The sequence below is a fragment of the Neodiprion lecontei genome, chromosome 1, assembly GCF_021901455.1.
Source record: "Neodiprion lecontei isolate iyNeoLeco1 chromosome 1, iyNeoLeco1.1, whole genome shotgun sequence".
Classification (NCBI taxonomy): Eukaryota; Metazoa; Arthropoda; class Insecta; order Hymenoptera; family Diprionidae; genus Neodiprion; species Neodiprion lecontei.
Window position 1 is genome coordinate 16,349,307 of NC_060260.1, and position 19,115 is coordinate 16,368,421.

The 19,115-nt window shown below is 44.6% G+C and overlaps 2 protein-coding genes across 2 annotated transcripts; both read right to left on the bottom strand.

Annotated features, from left to right (window-relative positions):
* Window positions 1-11,152: 11,152 nt before the first annotated feature.
* Window positions 11,153-14,200, bottom strand: LOC124294659. Its single transcript, XM_046740953.1, has one exon. It carries the CDS (start codon window positions 14,198-14,200, stop codon window positions 11,153-11,155), a length of 3,048 nt encoding a protein of 1,015 aa, XP_046596909.1.
* A 72-nt stretch (window positions 14,201-14,272) lies between these two features.
* LOC124294661 lies at window positions 14,273-16,412 on the bottom strand. The gene is made up of 3 exons (XM_046740960.1): window positions 16,305-16,412; window positions 14,787-16,262; window positions 14,273-14,722 (listed from the first exon to the last, which is right to left on the bottom strand). The coding sequence occupies exons 1-3, from the start codon at window positions 16,410-16,412 to the stop codon at window positions 14,273-14,275; spliced, it is 2,034 nt and encodes a 677-aa protein (XP_046596916.1).
* Between the last annotated feature and the right edge of the window lie 2,703 nt (window positions 16,413-19,115).

The window sequence follows — 19,115 nt, forward strand, 5'->3', positions numbered from 1 at the left end:
GAATTATTTTGTGAACATGTAACCATATGTAACCTACAAAGATATGTTCATGATTTTTTATGAATAATAAGAATTTTTAAATATTTTATTGTACAAAAAATATTAAATACTGCAATTATAGGACTATAAAAACATAATTTATTAAGTTGTTTTCGCTTTTCATCAAAATCGAATAAAAAATTTTTGTATTTTCTATACTCATATTTATTGATATAGTTCATGCATTATATTAAAAAAATTAATTTTTTTGTATTGACAGGTACAGAGTTAAGAAACATGAGTCGATTATTCAACGATGAACTAACTGAGGAGGAAAGTCCTTCCGATCTGGATATTATGTCTGATGGTGGCTCAGAACATAGTGAGCATAATTCAGATACAGAACAATCAGCAGCAGACTCCGATAATGACAGTGATATAGATGACAACAACAATTACTCGGCAGAAAATCAAGCTGTTAATACTAAGTATGTTCTCGGCAAAGATAAAAGTACTAAGTGGTTTCGTGATCCACCCAATTCAAAGATTCGGACAGTAGTGTATATATGCCGGTTCTAATCCAAAGATGGCGGCGCTCCCCCCTAGCTCCCCACTAGCTCCCTCCAGCCCCCACTCGACTTACGACGCACCCTCTCTCACGCACCTCCCCCCCCCCTCCCCCGGTCATTTTCGGTGGCTATTTCCATAGGATTTGACACTCACACACACACACACACACACACACACACACGCGCGCGCGCGCAAAATAATTCCTGTCGAGACTTGTTTGGCGCCGGAAAGCCGCACATAAATCGGATAGGGTGAAAACCCGCTGGATCTATTGAAACAATTCCAGGAAATTGCTCTTTGAGATGGTGCCGACAATGCACTTAAACCAATCTGGGGCAGTGGGGGAGTGGTCCCCATAAAAATTCCTCGCACAATATGCGTGTCGAGACTTGTCCAATGAAAAAATTGCAGTGGGGGTGGGTGGTATATAAAGCGTACGTCTATCGTGATCGTCACTCTGTTCTCATCGTATTCTCATTGTGAACTGTTCTCGCTCGTGAAATAACCTCGAAACGCGATGGATCTAGCAAAAGTTAACCACGTCAGCCGCCTGGAGAATCTGCCAACCAAGAAAATGTCGGAACTCGAAATTGGGGGAGTGTATGACGTCATCGGGTTACGACTGGTCAAAACAAAATTCGGGGTACGTGTTCTGGCGACAATCGATGGAGAATACAACGTCTTCTTACCACCGAGAATCACAAGAGTTCTACAAGAAGATTCCAGTCAGCTGACTGAAATGTGTAGCATGGCCGGGGAAAATCGTCTGCAAATGAAATACCTTGGTGGAGAATTCAACAAGTTCGAATTTTCATGCAGTTATGCGCCTTAAATGAACTATGCGATCATCCTCTACTTCCACAAAATTCATCCACGAGGAGGTAAAAGCGGGTGTGCTGGAGATGGAATAGTCAGTCTTCCACATACAATCCGTCAGTGTATAATTGAGCGCAACATTCCCACTCCTCAACATGGCGATGATCCTAGACGTGCAATGTTTTATCGGTCATAACATGAAGTTTGTACCCAAGGAAGTCGCAGTCGTGAATGTAAACGGGTCGGGTCTGGATTACACCATTTTCAAGCCGCCCTATGATTTGGCAAGCTTACCACTTGAATGTAGAGCTACCAATGTATGGTTGACGCACAATCACCACGGAATATCATGGAACGCGGGCAACAAATCTCACGAGGATGTGACGAAGATTGTGAGAAAAATGGTTGAAAATGCGTGTTACGTATACGTAAAAGGGGCGGAAAAGAAAGCATGGCTGACGGAGATCGGCGATGGTACAACGAGGGTTATTAATATGGAAGATTTGCATATCATACCCCCTGAAATGGAAAAATTGAGGTATATGGAAGCGGCATCGTGGTACGACGCGAACCATGGATACTCTCCAGCGAATAACCTCCAGCAAGCAGCAGCGCCAGGCTCAATTTGGTATGATGACAACTCTGAATACATCCCGGCATACAATTGCGCCTTTGAAAATGTGCAGCGACTAAGGAGTTGGTATTCGAAGGAGTGTACCAGCTCCCTCGAGAAATCCTTCCGTCTGTACAAAGAATTGGACGGTTTAAGGGGAATGATGTCCGAGGATATAGCTTTTTTACCAAAAGAATTTATCTGAACGTTCGCATCAAACTCCATCAATGATGCGTGGGATAAACTACCAGAGAATATGAAAATGGACCACGCCATCGCAAGGTTCCGCAGATGTAGCATACATTACACACCAGGACCCGATGGCGATATCGTGGATAGGCCGAATCCTCTAATTAAAGACTGTTTAGCTTGCAATCGCGTGTATAGATAATATGGACAATATTTACCAAAATAACAATAGAATTTATTACGATATATACAATTATATTTGCGTTTATATGTAGAATATTCGATAGAATTAATCTCAATTATATCATAGCTATACATGGAATTAAAAAAATTTACTATTCGATGAAATTATAATCTAGAAATAGGATACATTACAAATATATATCTTTATAACTTTTACCCATTCTCGTCATACAAAATGTAAATGTTATGAATTTTTACTTGTGAAAAATATATAATCAATAATTATGAATTTATCGTGGTTTATTCCTCGAAATAATCCATAAAATCATTATCGCTATCCTGTTCGTTAACATTATCATTATCATCGCTGTTTTCGACATCTATAATTATTACGATAGTTTCATTCGCCCATTTTTCTACAATTATTTCCATACATATATCACCGTAATTTATATAATATTGGCTGTTTGGTCTCACTTGAGCAGCTTGCGCATCCTCAACGAGATCCCGAAGCTCCTCCAACGAGAACTCGCGTGCTGCTTCGGAAAAGCCTATAATTATCTCTTCCTCAGCCTCCTCATCCTCGCCCCAATCAACGCTCGACCACTCGTCGTCATCATCACTCGAATGAGATGACATTTTTTTTCTTTCCAAAATTGATTCGCGATGAAAAATCTGTAAAAAGAGCAAGCCGAAATAGAAAAGTTGATGCTGCTGCACTCATCATTTATATGCATGATAAATCTCCAATTCAAAAAAGTTTCCACCTATTCAAAATGAGTGATACGGAGAAGGTGTGAAAGATACTAGAATTTTATTTTAATGTAGTGCTACTCACCAATCCTCGTCCGAATAATAACCATCATCGTCAGCTCTATCTATGTCTCCCAGGATTTCACGGATTTCATCAATCTGATCCAGAAGTAAACCGAATTTAATGCGTGCGTCATTACCATCACCGCCATTCCAAACACCCTCCACCTCCGCTTCCTCCTCCTCCGCCGCCTCCTCCTCCTCCTCCTCCTCCTCCTCCTCCTCCTCCTCCTCCTCCTCCTCCTCCTCCTCCTCCTCCTCCTCCTCCTCCTCCTCCTCCTCCTCCTCCTCCTCCTCCTCCTCCTCCTCCTCCTCCTCCTCCTCCTCCTCGTCCTCCTCCTCCTCCTCCTCCTCCTCCTCCTCCTCCTCCTCCTCCTCCTCATCCTCCACATCACTCGATGATCATGATGATTCGAGATGATGCTCGCGAGCCAAATTATGTTCAAACTCGCCATGATCATCACCAACACTATCGTCAATACATCGCTCGGGGTCGATACTTAGCGTATCAGCATCACTATCAGTCAATTCATCCTCATCATCCTCCTCATAATAAGCCGCCCCTCTGCACACCCGCTCCTATGTCGGCGATCGTGGTGGTGAATGGGGTGGGGAGTCTGATGGCCCCCTTTTCTGTCCGTTCATATTTTTTTCGATATGATTCTAAAATTTTTCCAGAATTTTTATGGATACGATGATAGGGAATACAGAAAAGTTAAAACAAATCAAAAAAAAACTTTTGTCAACATACTAATCAAATGCGATAATCATTACGGAATTCAAATCAACATTCACAGTATCGTAAGAGGATTGGCGTAGCACCATATACATATATATGTGTATTCTATAAAGTACTCACAAAAAATATAAACTCTTTGAAGTCTTGAGATTTTTCCAATGAACACCGATTTTTTTTCTTTGTCACAGCTCACTTTATCAAAAACGCCTGTTTCGACACGAAGGATTTTTCAAAATTACCAGAGAAGTTTTCAAACCACTGTTCGGATTAATACTAAAGGACTCGCACCCGCCCTCTACCGAGCAAAACCCAGCCCGCCAATCATTCGTAAAGCACACACCACGTGACATAGAGACGAAAGAGTGACGCGGGGGAGGCGGTATAAGCTAGGAGAAAATTTTCTCAAGAGCTCGCTAGCTTTCCGTTGCATACCCCACGCTAATATGGTTGGGGATGTGCAGGCTCGGACTTGCTCGCTATGAAGAGTCGTAAAACCCAAAAACTACATGTGCACATACCATCCGGTGAAGAGCGGGCAAGATAAGATTTTTCTCACACCAAACACTGTTCGCCACCCGCTTTTCGTTGACCGATTTTTCCCACCACATGGCCCACGCTGCTTAACGACTCATAAAACCCAAAAATTTAGGGATGGTGGGAGGGGGACTGCGGACCCCGTCGCCTCTGACGTCATTTTTTACATGAATTTCATCATCTCTGCAGAGTCGGGAGGGCAATAAAACCCAAAAATTTAGGGATGGCGGGTCGGATAAAGGGCGGACCCAGTCGTCTCTGACGTCAGTTTTCCCTCCGAGATGCGCAGAACGCAGTGCGCACCGCATCTCTGACGTCATTTCACCCTCCGATATGCGCAGAACGCAGTGCGCACAGTTCCCAAATTCTTGCGATCTATCGGTCTATATACATATAAGCTCAACACATCCGATGCAGACGCGTCAGTCTTACACAATACGTGCAAGTCAAAAAAGTTATACAAAGTTCAACTTATATCAACGTCAAAGTCATGGCAGTCGAAGCGTATATGGGAATTGCGGAGCAGATGGAGAAGACGTACAATTTGCTGAGTGAGCAACCACCTGGAGAAGAGAATGACGCCGTCATCAATCATTGGACTGATATTGGAATTGCAAATATCCAAGTTCTGCGCGATATTTCCATGCAACGAGGAACAACCGTTGGTGCGAAAATACGGATCCAACATACGATCGCACTCCTGCAATCTTGGGTGACGAAGATCAAGCAGTTGCAGCAGCGCACAGTGGTGACGGGTGGAAACATCGGTACTCCTGCGGGTGTACAATGGGACGACGTGGATAGCGCTTTTGCCAGCCGAATCAGAACGGGGGTTGTCACAAATCTCCGTCATAAAAATTTGGACGCCTTTCTGGACGATGTGCAGCGCGTCGTCACCGAGAAGTTGGAGCTGATACTGCGCGAGGAGGGAAATGTGAAGGTTAACCTCATATTATCGTGCAAATTCGAAAATGCCAAGCACGAAGAGATCACTACCGAAGTTAAGAGTTTCAACACCTCCAACGTGACGATTCTTCTCCCATCGAGCGATATAAATGGTTGGTTTACACGTGCACGGGGTGATCTGCAGTCAAAGGTGGAAGATTTCGAGCAACGCGATTCCGGCTCGAGTATGATTGAGATCCTTAACATCGCTGTGAATATGAATCGCTACCAGCCTCTCGCCGCGGGGGCTTCAACATTCGTCGAGCTGCCCCAAGACATTCAACGGAAGAGAGCGGCGGTGAACGTGAGGAACGAGGACGAAAGATGTCTTCTCTGGTCCGTCATAGCAGCCCTCCACCCAGTCAACACCCACACTGCAAGGACTAGCCGTTATCATCGATATATTTCCGAGTTGGACTGTACAGGTATCAAATTTCCTGCTACTCTACATGATGTGAAAAAGCTTGAGAGATTGAATAATTTGCGCATCAATGTATATGGAATAGAATCTCAAACTTTTTCGCATCATGCAAAATCAAATAAAAGCGTCATCGTGCCAATTTATTTCAGTAAAAATTTGCATAGCGTAAACAATGACACGATCCATCTTCTAATGGTTGAGAGAAATCCGGAAGACGATATGACTGGCGAGTTTGCACCGAGATTCCATTTTGCTTGGATTAAAGATCTTTCCCGATTGGTAAGCAAACAATTGTCCGTTCATGAACACAAAATGTTTTTATGTGACAGATGTTTGTGCCACTTTAGCGTGAAACACGCCTACGACAATCATCGACAAGATTGTATTATTTTATTATATATAATATATTGTATCATGCTAAATAAAGTACGCATGGAATTTCCCAAGTGTAAAGATTTGATATTTTCCAATTTTCAAAACAAAGGCACCGTTCCGTTTGTCGTATACGCCGATCTCGAATGTATATTAATCCCTGAACCTGTAAATGAATTTGAAACTCATAAGACTTGTGAAATTCAAAAGCATATCCCGCACAGTGTAGCGTACTACGTACATTGCGCGTACGATGAGACTTTATCGGAGTTCCACGGTAAACGCGGTGTCGATTGCATAGATTGGTTTATGAAACGGCTTAAAGATTTAGCAATTCAAGTAGAGTCACGCATCAAAAACATAATTCCGATGAAGTCTCTTACCCAAGTGCGACGCGATCGTCACATGCGCGCAAAGAATTGTTATATTTGTGAAAAATCGTTTACCCCTGAGGAGAAAAAGTGTTACTATCACTGTCACTTCACGGGTAAACATCGTGGTCCTGCTCATAATCGGTGTAATTTGAATTTCAGAGAGTCGCACACAATTCCAATAGTTTTCCACAATTTGTCCGGTTACGATTCTCACTTTTTAATAAAATCCCTCGCGTCAACTTTTCCCGGTAAAATTACGCTGCTACCCATAAATGAGAAAAAATATATATCCTTCACGAAACGCGTCGATGGAACAATGATGCACTTGAGATTCATCGATTCGTTTCGATTCATGGCTAGCAGCATCGATAAACTTTCCACATATTTGACCGATACCGATAAACACATAACACGCAAATTTTATAATAACCCGACTCAGTTCAGTTTGATGACCCGCAAAGGCGTTTTTCCCTATGAATACGTCGATTGTTGGGGGAAACTCGATGAACCGCGATTACCTGCAAAGAAGCATTTCTACTCGCACCTCTGCGATGCAAATATTTCAGACACCGATTACGAGCACGCGAAAACTGTTTCGAGGGAATTCCATTTAGAGTCATTGAGGGGCTACTCAGATTTATATTTAAAGACCGATGTTCTTTTGCTTGCCGATATTTTCGAAAATTTCCGCGCTAGCTGCTTCAAAACATACAATTTAGATCCGTTGCACTACTACACTGCATCGGGACTTGCTTTTGGCGCGATGCTCAAGCATACTAATGTAAATTTGCAACTTTTAGACAACCCTGAAATGGTGTTACTTATTGAAAGAGCCATCCGAGGCGGCCTAGCGCAATGTTCTAATCGACACGCTCGGGCCAATAATAGATTCATGGGTACAGATTTTGATCCAAACAGAGCGGAATCGTATCTCATGTATTTTGACGTGAATAACCTGTACGGTGCAGCTATGAGCGTGCATTTACCAATCGGTTCGTTCGAGTGGGAGTATCAGCACATCGATATAACGAACCATCCGGACGATTCGCCGATCGGTTACTTTCTGGAGGTAGATTTGGACTACCCTCTAGAACTCCACGAGGATCAAAAAGACTTACCTCTTTGTCCCGAACATTTTACTCCTCCAGGTAGTAAAAATGCCAAACTCGCGACCACCCTTCACCCTAAAACAAAGTACATATTGCAGTATAGAAATTTGAAACAGTGTTTGAGTTTAGGATTGAAATTAACGAAAGTGCATAGAATTTTGAAGTTTGCACAATCTCCATGGCTCGAGCCGTACATCACGCTCAATACAGACATGCGTAAGCAATCTAGGAATGAATTTGAGAAAAACTTTCACAAACTCATGAATAACGCTGTGTTCGGCAAGACTATGGAGAATGTGCGAAATCTTAAAGATGTTAAATTGGTTACAAAATCGGAGGGAAAAGGTGGTGCGAGAACGCTTATTGCCCGAGCAAACTTTCACAGCTGCACCGTATTTGACACTGATATGGTTATCATTGAAATGAATCGTGTCAAAGTTCACTTCGCCAAACCTATTTACGTCGGCGCATCAATTCTAGATCTGTCAAAAATCTCTCTCTACGATTTCCACTATAATTATATTAAAACCAACTTTTCGAATAAACAGGCTAAATTGATGTATACCGACACAGACAGCCTTATTTATCAATTCAATGTGCCTAATATCTACGATATCATCAAACGTGATGTAGATACAATGTTTGACACCTCTGACTATCCGCCCGACAATGTGTATGGTATTCCCCTTAAAAACAAAAAACAACTAGGGCTAATGAAGGATGAAAATAATGGTAAAATTATGACAGAGTTTGTGGGACTGCGAGCAAAGCTGTACACATTTACTTCGATGGGTGAGGATGGGGAAAAATATGACAGTGGCGTAAAAGTGAGCAATCGTGCCAAGGGTGTAAGAAATTCATCGATAAATAGCATCACGTTTGATGATTATAAGCGCTGTCTGACGGCTTACCGAGAGTTGACTCTTCCACAGTGTTTAATATGCAGCAAAAAACACGAAGTAAGCACGATCGTACAAAAAAAATTGGCTCTGTGTTGGCAGGATGACAAGCGGCAATTGATACCCGGACAGACCGACACCGTACCTTGGGGGTTTGTCCCAGCCCCCCAATAGCTATAGGATAAACTGTAGACATAGAATTGATGTAAATATTTGATGTTTGACGCCTCGAACGATCCACGATCGGGCGGAAACGTTTCATGATCAATACGATATTTAATGGATTTGAAGTTTCAAAATGCGAATTCATATACTCAACAATTGTTTATTTATTTATTTTTTATATATCAAGCAATTATTCATATTTATTCGTTTACCACGAGAAAAGTTTTCAGAAAATGAAAAAAAATTTTCAGGAAACGAAAAAAACTTTTCAGAAAATGAAAAAAAGTTTTCAGAAAATGAAATAAAGCTTACAGAAAATGAAAAAAATTTTTCCAAAAAATAAAATGTGTAATAATCGTATGGCAAAATTGCATATTATCATTATAATTATCACTATTATTATTATTATTATTTTCGTAGTACAGAGTATGGCACATGTGCGCACAAAGGAGATAAAATGTGGAAATATTTGTATATTCAAAATCTTTTATTGTTATTCGGAAAATACATACAAATTATGTTATATGTCTGTTTTATTTATCCAACTATTGTGCGAACTATCAAAACCCAACCACTTCACATAGAACAGATTCCCCCGCTTGCGTAATACTTTCTCCACAAGGTAGCCGATGGGATATTTCACTTTGGCGAGCTCTTCCTCGTAGAAGCCCCCCTCGATGGGATGATCTTGATAATCTGTAAGTTTGTAGGTGGGTGGATTGGTATTTTTCACATCACTTACGGTAAATATTTCTGTCGTCCAATTGGGTGTATAGCCTTTTTCAAATACATTCTTGTACTTGCTGATTCGAACTCGATCGCCTACACTGAATTTCCGCGCTCGATCACTTCGTTTGATTTGCCGAGGCTTGTACACGCTACGATACAGCTGTTTTCCATTCTCCGTGCTAACATCCACCGGTTTCATCCGAATCGTGCGATGTTTGGCGTTGTTGTAGGACTTCATTAAATCATCCAAAATATTAATCCACTCGTACGATCCTTGGAGAGTAAACCGCTTCCACATTTTATTCTTCAATGTTCGATTGAAACGTTCGCATATCGACGCCTTTGAGTTGCTAAATGTCGAATACATGTTGATACTGTGATGCTTCACGAGGGCTTTGAATTCGCTGTTGTAAAATTCTTTGCCTCGATCAACGTGCAGATGTGTAGGTATACGACTCTGGATCAGTACAGATTTCATGGCAGCGGCAACATCTTTCCCACTCTTGGACTTTATCAGCACCGCCCACGCGTACTTGGAAAATATATCGATGATTGTTAGTAGGTATTTGTATCCCTTGTTGCACGAGCTGTATGGGGTCATATCGACGAGATCAGCTTGCCAGGTCTCATGCAGTCCTCGTACATCTACGAATCGGCGCGGATAGTTGCGTCGAGCCTGTCTGTGAAGTTCGGCAGCTATTGCAGTCTTCATTGTTCCCAAGTCTTCACCTATCAATTTTTCGAATTGCTGTCCAACCACTCTGGTTCCTCAATCGATACTAATTCCCTGCTGGTCTGCCCCAACGTTGGTGTTGCCTGCTCCCCAATATGTTTGATGCGATTCACCGTATTTTCAATGATTTTGTTATTCATGCGTAGCTGTTTCAACTCCTCGTTGTGATTATGCGCGAAACTCTCAAAATTTGATTGAAAAGTATCCACAATATCCACAGCCATAGACTGTAAAGCAGTATTGAGAACTTTTAAGGAAACGGCGTCGGTGGAGTGCTGCGGATCAGCTATGTTACACAATCGTTTACCGTCCAAATCATACAGATTGTCGCTGGTGGTTTTGAATCCAACACCCGGAGGCCCTCGAATAAAATTTTTACCCCACCACGCTCCGAGTGTCGCCCGAATATGTCTATGCTCATCACTGGACGGTCACAGAACTAATGATGATTTTATGTTTACACGCCTGTTTAGAGAGATGGCAAAAAGATATGGATCATCGACGTGGGATCCGCGAATTAGTGATGAGAACGAGTGTGAATGAAACGAAATGATGTAGAGCTGTAGAGAGATGATGATTAACAGTAACCGAGGATTTTTATTGGTTTTGATGCGGCGATACCGACCGTATCGCAAGAGAACGTTACAGAGAGTGAAGATTTTACAGAGCGAGAGAACACATAGATTATACACATACATGATTTCGAGATAGTGGACAATACATGAGATACAGCTGATGGGTTTTGAGTCGCGACACGGGCAAGCGGCGAAATTTGACGCAGAGACGGCAAGTAAACATTGCACGCGAGTGTGCGTACATGTGCTAGGACGATTTTAAGTGTCGCGAGACACACATTTAACTATTCGATACCTTGCCGAAACATACCGCCCGCTTCGCTATCGGTAACGATCGCGAAATTAGATTATGCCGCCCGCCGTGCGTTATTTATTCTTAGAGTCAATAATTGTCTTAAGAGGACACTGGAAGCACACACAATTTTACGATTGGACGTTTTAACACAGAGGATTTCGTTTTAACGGTCACAACGCGAACGAGACCGTCGGTTCCCGGATGCACTTCGATCACTTTCGCGAGGGGCCACACAGATGGAGGTAGATTTTCGTTTTTTACGAGAACGATGGATCCGATTTTGATGTTCCCGTGATGAGTCTGCCATTTCGAGAGGTTTTGGAAGGACTGAAGATACTCCGTACTCCACCGTTTCCAAAAATGCTCCAGCATTTGACGCGAGTGTTGCCAATGCGATAGCCGTTGAACTGGCACCTCGATCAGTGACGGCTCAGGAATTGTGTTCAATGCTGAGCCGACGAGAAAGTGTCCTGGAGTCAAGGCACTTGGATCCCGTGGATCGTCCGAGATAGCGCAAAGAGGTCGAGAATTAAGCGTGGCTTCTACTTGCGTGAGGAACGTCGCGAATTGCTCGAACGTTTGAGTAGCTTCTCCGATGACTCGTTTGAGGTGAAATTTGACTGATTTCACTCCGGCTTCCCATTTTCCACCGAAATGAGGCGCGGAGGGAGGATTGAACCGCCACTGGGTTCCGTGTGATGCGAGGGTGTTTGCGATTTCTGCGAACTCCTTTGACGATGCAGCGAGAAGACGGCGAAGTTCTGAGTCTGCGCCGACGAGATTCGTTCCACAATCGCTTGCGATTGAGGCACAAATTCCTCGTCGAGATGTGAAGCGTTTGTACGCCGCGATGAATGCCTCCGTCGTGTAGTCCGAAACTAGCTCGAGATGCACAGCCGAGGTCGTGAAGCAGATGAAGATAACGATATATCCCTTGCATGATTTCGCTCCTCTTCCGCGGGAGGCTCGAATCGAGAATGGACCAGCGTAGTCAACGCCAGAGTAAAGAAACGGCCTTGATTGCGTGACTCGAGACTGAGGGTGTTGGCCCATCTGTTGGCTGCTGAGGGTGGCGCGATGACGCGCACAAGGAACGCAACGATGTATGAACATGCGGATCGGTACTCTTCCTCCCAGGATCCAGTACCGCTGTCGGATTGTAGCGAGAGTGAGTTGCGAACCTCCGTGGAGCGTCAACCGATGATGATGATCGATGATCAATGTGGAGAACGATGATTCGCGAGGCAAGATGAACGGGTGCTTTTCGTCATACGAAAGCAATGAGTGATTCAGTCGACCACCGACTCTGAGGAATCCGTTCGAATCGATGAACGGCGTGAGTCGCGATAGTGGATGACTTCGAGTGAGACTTGAGCTTGTCTCGATTTGGCGAATTTCTTCTGCAAAGTACGCCTGCTGGGTCACCTTGGTCCAAAACAGTTGGGCGTCGCTCAATTCGAGAGTAGAGATCGGTCCGACAGTGATAGACGTGTTTACGCGATTCGATGTCGTCTTCGCGAGGAACCGATTTGCTGCGCGTTTACACAATGATGTGACTTTGAGGAGAGTCGATAGTTTTGAGTAGCGATCGACGAGATCCCAGATTTGTAGCGGCTTAGCTGTTGCGATGTGCGTCGACAGCCCTTTTCTTTCCTCGAGATGAATGTTTTCTTCCGGTCGCGGAGATAAGGATGGCCAATTGACAGGAGGCTTCGAGAGCCAGGATGGTCCGAAGGTCCAAAGTTCTGATTTTTGGAGTTGCTCCGGAGATGCACCACGAGACGCAAGATCAGCGGGGTTTTCAAAACCCGAGATGTGATACCAACGAGCGCGCGCGAACTCTTGGATTTCCGTTACGCGATTACGAACGAATTCCTTCCACCGCGATGGGTGGCTTTTGATCCACGCGAGCGCGACTGTGGAATCCGTCCACAGATAAACCGGGGTGTTTTCGAAATTAAGAGTCTTTTCCACATGACACATCAACCGGACGAGAAGATTCGCAGCACAGAGTTCGAGACGAGGAATTGTCACCTTCTTTAGCGGCGCTACTTTAGTTTTCGCGCACACTAGCGAAACGCGCACTTCGTGAGTGTTGATATACGTTCGCGCGTAGATCACTGCGCCTAATGCACTTTGAGAGGCGTCCGCGAAACCGTGGATCTCTATCCCGAGAGATGCTGAACTTGACCCGATCCTTCGTGGGATGGTGATAGCTGAGATGCCTTGAAGATCTTGTAGAAACTCGATCCATCGCGAGGACAATGAAGCTGAGAGCGGCTCGTCCCAGTCGAAACCGAGTGCCCACAATTCCTGCATAAAGATTTTGGCTCTGATCGTGATCGGCGAGAGCCATCCGAGAGGATCAAAGAGCTGCGCGGTTTGTGAGAGAACTTTTCGTTTCGTGAAATTGTCCCGAGTTTGATGAATTTGCGGAGAGAACGCAAACGCGTCGATGTCTGGTCTCCACGCAAGACTGAGAGCCCGAAAGAATGGACTTTGATCGAGATTCAGATGCATCGCGATCTCTTGATGGTTTCGAGAAACGTCAACGAGAGTTTCTGGGTGGCTTGAAGTCCACTTTTGAAGTTCAAAGCCGCCCGCCTTGAGCAATTGATTGAGTTCGTTGATTTTCTCGCGACCTTGATCAACGTCCTCTGCTCCTGAGAGGATGTCGTCGACGTACGTGTTCTCGAGAATGACGTGGCACGCAAAGGGATACTGCTTACCTTCGTCCTGAACGAGTTGATGAAGAACACGGATCGCGAGATATGGAGCGCCTGCAAGACCATACGTTACCGTAGTCAGTTGATATTCTTCAATCGATAGCCCTGGTTCTTCCCTCCAGAGGATTCGCTGGAAATCTTGGTCATCATTGTGGACCAAAATTTGTCGGTACATCTTCACGATGTCTGATGAGAACGCGACTGGATATTGTCGCCAGCGTAAGAGAACGTCCGCGAGGTCGGTTTGCACTTTTGGACCGACGAGAAGATTGTCATTGAGAGAGAGTCCGAGGTTGGTTCTTTGAGACCCGTTGAACACGACACGCAACTTTGTTGTTGAACTGCTGTCGCGAACTACACCGTGATGGGGAAGATAAAACACGCGGGAATTGTCTTCAGGTATATTGATAGCGCGACGCATGTGCCCGAGTTGACGATATTCACGAAGGAAGCTCGAGTAAGCCTCCTTGAGTTTCGCGTCGCTACCGAACCGTTACTCCAAACGAAGGAGCATTTGATGCGCGGGATTCCGCGAGTTGCCGAGCTCTACCGAATTGTCCTTGAGTGGCAGCCGAACTACGTGACGACCGGACGCAGTTCGAGAAACCGTTTCGCGAAAGTGTTGCTCACAACGCTCTTCTTCGGAAGTTAGTGCCAAAGGTTTCGACACTTCTTCCTGCTTCCAAAACTGCTGCACGAGATCGAGCAGTTCGTGATCGAGGGAGCATTGGAAGCCTTGGATTGCGCCATACGAGGGGCTTGCTGCTTCCGCTGAAACGCAGCCGGAGAGGACCCAACCGAACTGAGTTTCTTGCGCGATTGGTGTTCCTGGTGCTCCTCTTCGAACTCCTTGACTAATGATGTTGCTGTAGATGTCAGCTCCGAGAATTACGTCGATTTGACTGGGATGTGCAAAGCTTGGATTCGCGAGGTTGAGTCCAGTCTTCGACGAGAAGTCGAAATGAGGGTAGATACGATGTGAGTCGTGGAAGCACGAGTGCCTCCACCTGACACGAGAACGAGGTGTGAGCACGAGATTTGAGTTGCAATGTCGCTATGCCGCGAGTCACTGCCGATTGATGAGCTCCGACGCCAATGATCGGTATCGTTGCTTGATGCCGACGTAATCGCAATTGTTGCGCTAGCGACTCCGTGACGAATGAACTTTCGGATCCTTGATCGAGTAGAGCGCGAGCGATGATTCTTTCTCCAGTCTCCGGATTCGAGGCGATCAATTGCACTGTGGCGAGAAGAACTGGAGACCGCTTGATCATTGAAGGCTGAGCTGAGTGGTTGCTCACCTGAGAGGCGCTGTTCGAGATCGGTGCGTTCTGCACTGCAGGTTGCGCTACTGCGGCCTGTCCTTGAGATGTGCCGCGGTTGGCAGCTGTCGAGATTGAGGAAAAGTTTCGATGCAGCAAGGAATGATGTCGACCGTTGCACACGCGACACGTTTTGTTGGATCGACAGTCCTTCTGCTGATGTGGACCGAGACAATTGAAGCAAAGCTTTTTCGCAGAAACCACTTCCCTTCTTTGATCCAGAGATTTGTCGCGAAAGGTCGAACAGAACGCGATGTAGTGGTTGCCTTTGCAACAAGCACACGACTGTTCCTTTGATTGCGCTGTATGTGACCTTGTCGTCTGAAGATTTGACCTTCCTTGCGATGAGTGCGGTTTCGACGTCGCGATTTGATTATGAGCATGAGCTTGCTCCACGGCTTCGAGGGTGTGGATGCGACCGATGAGAAACGCCTTGAGCTCCGCAGTCGTGGGGGGCTCGAGTTTCTCGCTAACACTTTTCTCCCACTCTTCGAGAGATGCTGGGTCGAGCTTGCGAATCGTCATGTGCACGATGATGTGATCCCCTAATTTCTCGGGACTATCGAGAAGTTCGAGCGCGCCAAGAGCTTCGCAAGTGTTGCTGTGCAAGCTCTTTAGTTCCGATGATGATTTTTTAGTGACACGAGGAATCGCGAAAAGTGTCGCGAGATGAGAATCAGTCAGAAGCCGCTTGTTTTCGTACCGTGAGACGAGAGTTTCCCAGGTTCGAGGGAAGTTTTCAGCGGTAAGAGCGATGTTTTTAATGAGTTGTGACGGTTCATCGGTAAGACTTGTTTTTAGGTAGTGCAGTTTTTCCACTTCCGAGAGTTGCGAATTTTCGCGAACGATTGATGTGAAGAGGTCGTGGAAAGACTTCCAGTCTGAGTAATTGCCCGAGAACGTAGGCAATTCGATGCGTGGTAGCCGTTTTGAGGCTCCTCCAGTTGTGAGTTGGGGGGCTACGGCTGTTGGCACGATCGGTGCCGATAGAGTCTTGAGAGTTCCGAGTAGATCGAGCATCTCTCCCTTCGCGTTTAAGTATTGCTCTTCGCACTGTCCGTAATAGTCTTTCGCGAAATACGAAAGTCTTTTGATAGCGTCGAGTTGATCACCTTTTGCTGCGATTCTAATTTGATCGACTGTCTCGTGCATGTCTTGGAACTACAGCCAATTTGAATTTAAAGCATCCAATCGCGATTGCACTTGCCCGAGGGTTGTTTTTGCTTCACCGAGCTTGCGCAAGTTTTCGAGAGTGCGACAGATGCGCCTGAAGAGATCGGTTTGACGTTCAATGTATTCGTCGATCGTCATCTTGACAAACGAGAAAGTGTAACTCACGCGACGAACAGAGTTTTCACGAACGAGATACGCACACAGTGATAATAGGGCGTCGCGATACACACTTCGAGAGATCGGTGTTGTTGACGCTCAGATCTTAGTCACGGTCACTACAGAGGACACCGCACGTTCGAATTTAACGGACGCGACTGATTTTGATGATGGTTTTCACCGATAACGATATTGTTCACTTTGGTTACGTGAACTTTCGCAACTTGATGCACACGCGATAGTTCCGTTTCACTCACTGGCTAATTCGTTTTCCCGTAAGTCGCAACGATTCGAAAGATTCGACTCGATTTGCGAATGATCCGATTCGATTCGCGACTGATCCGGCTCGAAGGACCAAAAAATGTTTAGAGAGATGGCAAAAAGATATGGATCATCGACGTGGGATCCGCGAATTAGTGATGAGAACGAGTGTGAATGAAACGAAATGATGTAGAGCTGTAGAGAGATGATGATTAACAGTAACCGAGGATTTTTATTGGTTTTGATGCGGCGATACCGACCGTATCGCAAGAGAACGTTACAGAGAGTGAAGATTCTACAGAGCGAGAGAACACATAGATTATATACATACATGATTTCGAGATAGTGGACAATACATGAGATACAGCTGATGGGTTTTGAGTCGCGACACGGGCAAGCGGCGAGATTTGACGCAGAGACGGCAAGTAAACATTGCACGCGAGTGTGCGTACATGTGCTAGGACGATTTTGAGTGTCGCGAGACACACATTTAACTGTATCTCATGTATTGTCCACTATCTCGAAATCATGTATGTGTATAATCTATGTGTTCTCTCGCTCTGTAAAATCTTCACTCTCTGTAACGTTCTCTTGCGATACGGTCGGTATCGCCGCATCAAAACCAATAAAAATCCTCGGTTACTGTTAATAATCATCTCTCTACAGCTCTACATCATTTCGTTTCATTCACACTCGTTCTCATCACTAATTCGCGGATCCCACGTCGATGATCCATATCTTTTTGCCATCTCTCTAAACATTTTTTGGTCCTTCGAGCTAATAAACGATTCCAGCCTCACGCAACTCCTCAATAATGGAGACTATTTCGTTGGAATGGCTGGTATTGCCTGCAGCCTGTGACGCCATAAGCAGCCGGAGACGATCTACAATTTCATTTGGATCATCCCAGTAGACGTAATCGACATCTTGCCCCTCCTTTCGCGCAATCTTATAGTCGGGTAAGCCTTTACCTGATTTTTTCGGCGAGCCAACGTGTTGTGCAATGAAATTTCTATACTTTGCACTTTTTAAATCATCTCGAAGGCTTCCATCGGCTTGGTAACGTTTTCGATGCGCATTTGTCGTCGTTACAATTTTTATATAATTATTCTTGTCCGCGTCATTTACAACCGATGCATCGGGTGATTTTTTAAACAGTAATTCGATTAATCCAGGTGTTCTCTCATAACTTTTATTCCCCACATTGACCAGATTATCAGTGAAATTGATCGGTGTATCGCCAATCATCATACCGCTTGTCAACTTTCGAACACCGTACATAGTATCAAAATCCCTCTTTTGACTTGAGCTGAACATTTTCAAATATTGTGCTGTGGAATCCGCTGTTTTCTTCACCGGTGTACTTGTAGTAGAAATTTCACCAAACTTCAGTGTTTTATCATTTGCATCCATGAAATTCCCCTCATCCATATCCTCATCCTCCTCATCATCATCATCATCATCATCCCCGGCACTCTCGTCATCTTTTTCTTCTTCTTTTTTCATTGCCACATCCAGTAGTTCCGTTTTAATTTCACGTTTAATATGCTCCTGCTGCAGCTTTGAAGTATCCACCAATTCTTGCAACGGCGTTATTAACGGTTTGAATACCTCTCCCACAACCTATTCGGTCATGTCCTCGTCCAACTTGAGCATCTTATGCTTACGCCGTATGACATCGGATGCTTTTGATATCTCACTCAATGTATCGCTATGCTTACGAATCTTGGCACTCTCCATGTTGCAGGCTCGATTGTTGCAACGAAACTGTGCAAGCTTATGTTAGTTTATGCTTATAAAGCAGTCAAACCCCTTCCTATATCGCCCCCCATTGATTTCGCTTTCCTTGTCAATTACGGTAAAACTGTAATTGTCATCATTCCAGCATGCCGAGCACAAGTCTTTAAATTGCTGATACGTCATGTCCGTGTTCACATGATCGTTGTAGATATGTTTCAGATTCATATCATCCTGCCGAAATAGCACCAATAAGTTTGCATTGTCACGCACTAGATGTTTTGGAATACGTACGCGCGTACGTTTGACTTAGATAAAAGCTATCGATATCGCAATGCCTGCCCATGCTGAAGTATGCTCTGATATTATCCTGCTTTTCACAAGCCACACCGTCGAAAATCATAATAGAGTTGGGGCGAGCATCTTCCGGTTTTACAACCTCATCGTTCTCGTGAAACGGGAAATAACCCATTCCCTGCACAGGTTCTAGCAACTTTTGCAAAAATTGATACTTTGGTTGGATGAGAGATTTCGAATAGACGTAGACATTTTCGAATCGCAATCTATTGCCGTGGGTGATAAGTGCGAGAAGAGCGTTAGTTTTACCGCAATTGGATGGCCCGCAAAAAATTGCTGTCACGGTATTTGGCAGCAATTTTCCATGTCGTTTTTCTATCCTCCTCTTAC